General features: G+C 42.2%; 1 protein-coding gene across 1 annotated transcript in view; it reads right to left on the minus strand.

Moving 5' to 3' along the window:
• Positions 1-2069: 2069 nt before the first annotated feature.
• The window catches only part of LOC101996968 (cytochrome b-c1 complex subunit 6, mitochondrial), a 9886-nt gene continuing 2483 nt past the window's right edge, over positions 2070-9472 (minus strand). Inside the window, exons 2-4 of the mRNA XM_005371486.2 lie at positions 5042-5062; positions 4235-4396; positions 2070-2274 (exon numbers count right to left, since the gene is read on the minus strand). Coding sequence (XP_005371543.1) covers positions 2242-2274; positions 4235-4396; positions 5042-5062 — 216 coding nt within the window. The 3' untranslated portion in view covers positions 2070-2241. The remainder of the gene's footprint in view (positions 2275-4234; positions 4397-5041; positions 5063-9472) is intronic.

Raw genomic sequence — 9472 nt, forward strand, 5'->3', positions numbered from 1 at the left:
TGGTTAAGAGCACTGACTGCTCCTCCAGAGGACCCAGGTTCAATTCCCAGCACCCACATGGCAACTCGCAGCTTGTCTGCAGCTCCAGTTCAAGAGAAACTGACATCATTACACCAATGTGTATGGAATAAAGTTGTAAAAAAAAAATGTTTTGTGGGCTGGAGAGATGGCTCAGTGGTTAAGAGCACTGATTGCTCTTCCAGAGGTCCTGAGTTCAATTCCCAGCAACTACACGGTGGCTCACAACCAACTGTAATGAGATCTGGTGCCCTCCTCTGGCGTGTGGGTATACATGGAGGCAGAAAGTTATATACATAATAAATTTAAAAAAAAAAATGTTTTGTTAGCTGGGTGGTGGTGGCACACGCCTTTAATCCCAGCACTCAGGAGGCAGAGGCAGCTGGATATTTGTGAGTTAGAGGTCTACAAGAGCTAGTTCCAGGACAGGCTCCAAAGCTACAGAGAAACCCTGTACTGAAAACCAAAAAAAAAAAAAAAAAAAAAGTTTTATGTTTGTGTGAGCACTCACGTAAGCACTTCTAGCACATGGTGGCTAGAAGCCCATGCCAAGTGACTTCAGGGTTCTGAGGGTACCAGGTACACATGTGGTACACTTACATACATTAGAACAGAACACTTACACACATTAAATACAAATAAATCTTTACTCAGGCACAGTAACGCGCGTCTTTAATCCCAGCCATTGAAAGGCAGAAGCAGGCGAACCTCTGAGAGTTGGAGGCCAGCCTGGTCTACAGAGTGAGTTCCAAGACAACCAGAACTATATAGTAAGATCCTGCCCAAAAAAAAAAAACAAGAACAAGTGCTGGACGGTGATGGCACAGGCCTTTAATCCCAGCACTCAGGAGGCAGAGACAAGCAGATCTCTGTGAATTCGAGTTCAGCCTGGTCTACAGAGTGAGTTCCAGAACAGCCAAGGCTACACAGAGAAACCCTGTCTCAAAAAACAAACAAAAAAAGAAAAATAAACAACAACAACAAAAAAAAAAGTAAAAAATCTTTAAGCCAGGAACATGCTTTTGAAGATCCTAGTATCCAGGAGACATTGACAAGGAGGTATCTGTGGATGTGGCTAGTCTAATCTACAAAGCAAGTTCCAGGCCAGCCAGAACTACATAATGGAACCCTGTCTCAAAACATACAAACAAAATATTATACAAACTTGTTGGACACTAAAACAAAACAAAACAAAAAAACCAACCGAAAAAAGACAAAAAAATACTTTTGAGATGAGAAACTCAAAATGGAATTAAAGAAACTCGAATTAAATTACTTTTACCTTTATTTTTTAAATATTTATTTATTTATTATATATACAATATTCTGTCTGTGTGTATGCCTGCAGGCCAGAAGAGGGCACCAGACCTCATTAGAGATGGTTGTGAGCCACCATGTGGTTGCTGGGAATTGAACTCAGGACCTTTGGAAGAGCAGGCCATGCTCTTAACCACCGAGCCATGTTTCCAGCCCCTACTTTTACTTCATGTGTGATAATTACACACACACACCCTATCACTTGAGATTATTTAGTTGCTAGGTAACAGGAGTTGGTTACATCCTATCCTTATACATGTTTTAAAAAGACCATTTTTCTGGGGGCCTGGGGTTGGGTCCCTTCATGTAGCTTAGGTTGGCTTTGAACTCCTGCTCCAGTCTCCCTCCCTACTGCTGAGATTGTGAGTATGCATAACCACACTCTGCACAAAATTTCAAATTAAATAACATTCTGAAGTAGGGACTGAGAAAACAGGGTGGTGGTAGAGTTTTGCCTAGCATGCAAGAGACCCTGGGTTCAATTCCTGTCCCACACAAAAAGGAGGAAAGAAATCGCAAAGGAACTAAGTTTGTGTCACCTGCCTATAATCTGATACTCAAGAAGCTGAGGCAGGAGGGTTGAAAATCTGAGAGTCAACAAATGCAATTTAGCAAGATTTCTAACACCTAGCATGCACAAGACTGTGGGTTCAATTTCACTGGAAAAAAAAACTGAAAAAAAAAAAAAAACCTAAAATGATAAAGTAAGGGGTGGCAGAAGAAGGACAAACAGCAAGACTGCAGATCAGTTTATTAAGATGGAATCACTGCTAATTACAAGGAAAAGCTACTTGCCATAATGATGTTCTCAAGAACTTGTGATACACATTAGAAACAAATGGTTCACAACCACAAGGAACTTTTCCTGATGCCCTGAGACAAGGCTGAGGTGATGAACCTGCGCAGTTACTTCAAGCTGCTGAAGAGTTTGTGGGCCACCTAGATAAAAAAAAGAAAGCATCATTTGGCTTTAACGTCATGGCTCACAGGCCTTCACCTAACAGTGCTGCTCCTTTCTGGACTCATTTTTAGGCATCCTTATCCATTCTCAGGTCCCGGTACTTGCTTCAATTACCTGACTTTTTTCTGTCTGCAACTCTGAATTTTTTTTACCTACTACTTTTTTAGAAATTATTTTATGTGCATTAGTGTTTGCCTGCATGTGTGTCAGTGTGAGGATGTTAGAGCCATTGGAACTGGAGTTACAGACAGCTGTGAGCTGTCATGTGGGTGCTGGGAATTAAACACAGGTCCTTTGGAAGAACAGCAGTGCTCTTAACTGCTGAGCCATCTCTCCAGCCCCATCATCATCTTTTTTAAGTTGCATGTAATATACTGTAAGCGTCCACTAAATAATCAGCACACAAATCTGTTTTGGGGATTCTCTTGGCAGGAATATGTATGCCACCGTCCTACTAGAAATCTCAAACTCTTTATCTATTTATTCATTTATTTTTTTAAAATTTTTTGAGACAAGGTTTCTCCATAACAGACCAGGCTATACTGGAACTCACTCTGTAGACCAGGCTAGCCTCAAACTCACCAAGATCTGCCTGCTTCTCCCAAGTGCTGGGATTAAAGGTGTGAGCTACCACTGCCCAGCTGAAATCTAAAACTTTTATATTTCTCTTAGATATATATGTAGGGATGGAATTGCTGCTCAGTGTTATTTGTACCCATAGGCTAGATCCATGCTTAACTCTTTACACTAAAAAGAAAGGATCTGTCTGTTTGGATCAGGCTGCTTCAAACACCTGGACTCCAGTGATCTTGCCTCAGATGCATGAGTAGCTAGGACGGCAGCTAGCTCTGGGCTTGCCTATCTAAGGAACTGCCAAGATATTTTACATACTGGCTATGCCACTTTGTATTCTATCATCAGAATGAAATTTCTACTTCCCCCCACATTTCTCTGACATGTAACACTACCCTCCCGCCCCCACTGGTGGTCAAATCCAGGACTCACTAGACAAGTGTTCTACTACCTACACTAAAGTGGCTAGCCCATCAGTTGTCCTTTTTTAAAGGCAGGATCTCATTCTATAGACCAGACTGGCCTCAAACTCATGGCATCATCATGCTCCAGCATTCCAAATGGTAATTGCTAGACCACAGGGATGAGCCAACACATCTCTCCAGCTTATCTCATCAGTTTAAGAGAATGACTCTTATCAAATTCTGCATTGTGTAATATGTGCAAAATACTGTCATATGAAAGAGAGAAGTATGAACTATAAAAAGAAAAAACTGTACAAAACTAGTTGTGGGACATATGGAAGGAACACACACAGAAAGAGCAGACTATTTCAGTATACTATCTGGGACTGGAGAGATGATGGCTCAGTGGTTAAGACTGGCTGCTTTTTTAGAGGTGCAGAGGACCTGGGTTCAGTTTCCAGCACTCACATAGTGAGTCAGAACTGACAATAAATCCAGTTACAGAAGATCTGATGTCCTCTTCTAACTTTCTTGGACACCAAGCACATACACGGAACCCATACCCATAAAATTAATTAAAAAATAATAAAAAAATGTTTTTAAAATACAAAATTCAGGGCCGGGGGTTTAGTTCAGTCACTAGAGCATTTACCTAGCATGCATAAGGCCTTGTTTTATCTCCAGGACTAAAATAAACATATATATAAAAATCCAGCTTCCCTACTATTTAACAGTGCATGTCAGGATTTTTTTCCCCATCAGAATCTGTTCCAATATGTACAATGTTGACAGTGATACCTACCTACAACATATATGGTAAGGACTCAGGACATCTATGTATGTAAAATGCTTGTCAGAAAACCTGTCATGCAGGGCCCATAGTAAATGGTTACCGATGAGTCAAGCTGGAGCATGAAAATCACTGAACAGCTTTGCCCTTCCTGTCTTCAGAGTGACTTACACAGTGGTCCCGTGCATGCAAGAAGTCAAAGAGCTCCTCCGTACAGTCTTCTTCTGTCTGTGATCGGGAAGACACACGCTGATCACAAAGCTCTAGCCGCTCCCGGGCCTTCACACACTTCTCCAGCTGCTCACACTGCTCTCTCACTGTTGTCAGGGGGTCCTGACAAACAAGCAGAAAAAATAAATATTTAAAAAGAAAAGCTTCAGAAAATATCCACCAAATATATGAGCTTTGATCAGTTAATCACCAAATCAAGGTGCAACCCTAACTTACCATTCAGGCCAGCTGGCAGAATCATATTGTAGCCAAAAATGGCAGAACAGGGACGCCCATTTAATTTTTTGATGCTAAGTACTAGGGAAGTTTCAAATTTCTGCCTTCAGCTTGCCAGTATGCACTAAAAGGCTCAGTACTATCTGAGAAACAAGGCAGTAAAGGAAATCTGGTCAAATAGGAAGTAGACCTACTGGAGACATCACTTGTTAACATAACATAAGATTCAATTTCCCTTGTGTAAGAATCAGGCTTAGCTCCCTACTTGCAAAGTCAGAAAATGTAAACATGGAAAACTATCTAAAAAATTTCCTTCAGAGTTCTTTATTAAAGCATAAGCAGATGAGTGCCCAGTCCTTGAAAATGCTGATTCTAGGTGTGACCAAAGAAGCCCCAAACCTAGGAAAGACTCCCAAACCCTCACTGCACAGGAGGTACAAAGGCTACAAGTCCTTAAAATGCCCTAGAGTTTTATGAAGTTCAAATTTCCTACTTCTAGTAAGATAGTTCAAAACCGGAAGCAGCACTTACCACTAATTCTTCCTCCTCTTCCTACAAAAGGAAAAGAAAATTTGTGTCAGCAGCATTTTTACAACATACACTTCCACAATTATACTGATAATAACATTATGGAGAAAAGACTGTATTAATCATTATTTTATGATGACGTTTTGACACCCTAGGGTCCTTGCTAATTTCAGTGCTAACCTTGCCTCCCCAGAATTAGCTAATGTTTAGAGAGAAAATGCAGCTTACCTGGGAACACACCCTTCATGCAGCAGTCAAAAAGCCATATAGCAGTCACTTCTTAGGCGAATCTTACACAAATTTGTATTGCCCTACTCCAGAAGCAAATGTCAACAAGGGAGCAGCACCACAGCTCAGAGCTCACTAAAATTATTCGTACTACCCAATTCTTAATTTGATCAAGCTTGCTTCCTTTGTCTCCATCATTCCTTCCCACAGAAACCAGGGTTCTGAGCCTTGTTTTCCTGGTGACTCCTCGTCTGACCTGGTACGGTCTCGCTCTAGCCCAGACTGGCCTCATGTTTGTGGCAATCCTCCCACCTCACCTTCCCAGCACTGGAATTATAGACGTGAGTCACCCACCATACTCCGTTCCCTTTCCAACGTTCATAAAAATACTCATGTGGATGTAGCATATGCACATGTGTGTGTGCAGGTGTGTGCATTCCTGTGCATTGGAGACCACTGCCGGGGCATCAGGTATCCTCCCAAATCATGCTAGGGAGGCAGGCAGCAAGCCCTAGCGACCTTCCGTCTCTAGCCTCTCAGTGTGTAATGCCGGCCTTGAACTTGCAACAGTCCTCAATGCCTGGACCACAGGCACGAGCTACTACCACGCCCAGCTTCTCTGGTTCCTTTCGCTCACTCTTCCCGCATTGCCCTGCACATGTGGCATGCCTCAAGAACTATAAGCAATAGATTCTCCTGCCATTGTTCCTTCTCCTTCCTGCTTTTTTTTTTAAATTACATTTTATTGTGTACGACTGCAGAACTGCCATAGCAAACATAGAGAAGTCAGTGGACAACTTGTGAAAATCAGTTTTCTTCTTCCTCCATGTAGATCCTGGAGAACTAAGGCTATCAGGTGTGGCAACAGGCACTTTTACTATCTCATGGCCATTTATTTACTTACTATTTATTCATGATGATGTGAGCCTCAAGCACTATCTAGCAAAAGTACAGCCAACAGACCACTAGACAGATTTACGGGAGGATACACTCTAAGGAGCACTCTGATTTGTAAACCTTTGGGAACACCTGTCTTTTGGATAGTCAATTCTGTAGAAATCTTGTGAAACCCCGACATTTCTCCCTTCCATAATGGGATTCACCCCAAATCCCTCAGCACTGTATAAATCATTCTTTGAGCCTGACTTTCCTGTGCTGGTAACTGAACACCATTCCCCACACTATGGGGCCCTGGTGTGAAAGCATTCACTCAGCCAAACCTACATAGCCTACATAAAGCTACACCATGACAGCTATCCTTATTGACAGAAAGGAGCTCTGAGCAGGAGGCACTGAGCAGAAGAGACAGTGTGTCTGCTCTCACTGATAAACAGATCTGTCTGGGTGGCTCTAAATTCTCTAGCAGCACTCAGGAAGGTGCAATCTACTGTCTTTGCTCTGCCCTAACAAGCTATTAATATTCTGTACTTCTCTTCACCTTATATTTGACACAGGTCTTACTTAGTCTAGGAAATTAACTGTTTGCACCTTACCCCGAAAATATACAGGAAAAAACCTTGGGTCGCTAAACCAACCCCAGAGAAAGAAATTTCTTCTCACCTGGGTGCCACCAGATACAGCACAAGGATGCTTGGCTTGGGGGAGAGGAGGAGGGGACCCTCTATCCTAATTCTCCCTGTATTTGCTGGGGAACTTCACAGCCACACCCCTTCTGAGACATAAGGCACCTACCTTGTCAGTCTTTTATCCATCCTGTTAACCCTAAAAAATACATGCTTGTTAACTATGTCTGTAGGTATATGAACTAAAAACCTTGTGGGATGGGCAGAACAGCGAAAGAACAGCAAAGAACAACGGCCTTTAATCCCAGCACTTGGGAGGGAGAGACAGGCAGATCTCTGTGAGTTCGAGGCCAGCCTGGTCTACAGAATGAGGTCCAGGGCAGCCAGAGCTGTTACACAGAGAAACCCTGCCTCGAAAAACAAAAAACAAAAACAACAAAAAAAAAAAAAGCAAGGAATAGCGAGGAGGAACATCAAGAGAGCATTAGAGAGAGCATAGAAAGAATAAATGGGACGTGATAAAAGACTTATGTGAGCTAATTTATTTTATCTACCCTCATATCTTTAGCTAGTTTTTTGCCTGCTATAGCGATCCTTCTAAATCCTGAGATGTTTAGTGGGGCTTACCCACAATGTAAACCTCGATATTTATTTGTTTTGGTTTTTGGAGTTGAGGTTTCTCTGTGTAGCTTTGGAGCCTGTCCTGGAATTTGCTAGGTAGACCAGGCTGGCCTTGAACTTGCCGGCGTGCCTGAGTGCTGGGATTAAAGGTGTGTGCCATTCATCCCCCTCTGCCTTTTATTTTTAAGATAGAGTCCTGCTGGCCTTGAACTTCTTCATTGCCCTGCCTCAACCTCTCAAGTGCTAGGATCATACAAGCCACTATGCCCAGTCCATAAATTCTTTCAAAAGTAGCTGTCTTCATGTACACCACCTCACCATATTTTATTATTTTAAGACAGACACCACCTCACTTGCATCAGTGAGACCTACACGTGCAGGACAGTCTACAGTTTATGAAGTACATATAGCCTTTAGGATATGATTAGTAAGCTCTTAAGGAAGTAATCCCAGTTTAGAAACAATAGCAGTGATTATTAAACATTTCCTGATAACAGACTCAAGCCATCAGATAATCCAGTGGGATCTAAAATTTAAAAGTGTTTTGATAGTTAAGGATGTAGCTCAATGATAGAGTGCATTCCTAACACTGCACAGAGTCCTTGGTCCAATTCCCACACTGAAAGGGAAAACAAAATATCACACACGCACCAACCTACAAAACAAAACCATTCTGCTTTGGCTTAAACAGGTGAGGAGTAATCCCAGCACCTAAAAGGTAGAGAATCAGGAGCTCAAGTTTGAGTTCAGCCTGGACTACATAAGACCCTGTCTCAAAATAGTAACTAAAATATCTGGTAAATATTGCTAGAAACAGCTAAACATTGAATTTATATCCCAAACTAAGTTTAGAGGAAAACTAACTTTTTTTAAAAAAAGATTTTCACTATTTTTTAACTATGAGTATTTGGGCCGGGGGGAGGTATGTACACACTAATGCAGGTGCCTCTGGAGGTCAGAGACATCAGACTCCTTGGAACCAAAGTTATAGGCGACTGCAAGTCACCTGATCTAAGTCCTAGGAACCTAACTCAGATTCTCTGCAAGAGCTGTGCTGCAGACACTACACCATCTCTCCAGCTCTTTTTCTAGCCCCTTAACCTGAATATGGAATACTGAAAATGGCCAAACCTACACCCCTTCCTTTAGCCAACTTAACTAAAGTTACAATCACAGCCCTTTGGCTTGCAGATCAACACAATTATAAAAGTCTACACAACTTCACCCAAGACCTCCCAGTGTGTACCTTGAAATTAATTTCCTTTCTTTGCCTAATTATAAAAATTATCTATAGGAGGGCTGGAGAGATGGCTCAGAGGTTAAGAGCATTGCCTGCTCTTCCAAAGGTCCTGAGTTCAATTCCCAGCAACCACATGGTGGCTCACAACCATCTCTAATGGGGTCTAGTGCCCTCCTCTGGCCTGCAGGCATACACACAGACAGAATATTGTATGCATAATAAGTAAATAAATAAATAGTTTAAATCACATATGTGATACAAAAAAAATTATCTATAGGAGCATCAGCACAGGTCCTGAATCTGGTGCATGGCAGTTATCTACCTGCCCATACACAAGGGGTTCATACTTGGGAGAAGAGGAAGCAAAGGCGCATAGGGAGACAGAGACTGAGCAACAACCACGTTCCCAAACCCCAACAAGAGGAAGAGGGGTTCAACTGTAACCTCAGCTCTCTTCTCTTGTGATTGGCAAGGCTTCTCCTAAGTGTGAAGTTGTTACTTAGGATATAAACGCTAGTTTTTCATCAAATCCCTTATATGATTTATTAGCAGGCAGGAGAAATGGCTCAGTGGCTAAGAGAACTTAACTTGCCTCTCTTGCCAAAGAACCATGTTTGTGTTTGATTCCCAACACCCTCTTCTGATCTCCCTGAGCACCAGATACACATGTGGTGCACAGACATACATGTAAGCAAAACAGTCACATGCATAAAAATAAAAAGTTTTTAAGGGAGGCAGAGGCAGGCGGATCTCTGTGAGTTCAAGACCAGCCTGGTCTACAAGAGCTAGTTCCAGGACAGGCTCCAAAACTACAGAGAAACC

The sequence above is a fragment of the Microtus ochrogaster genome, unplaced genomic scaffold, assembly GCF_000317375.1.
Source record: "Microtus ochrogaster isolate Prairie Vole_2 unplaced genomic scaffold, MicOch1.0 UNK110, whole genome shotgun sequence".
In the NCBI taxonomy this organism is placed as follows: domain Eukaryota; kingdom Metazoa; phylum Chordata; class Mammalia; order Rodentia; family Cricetidae; genus Microtus; species Microtus ochrogaster.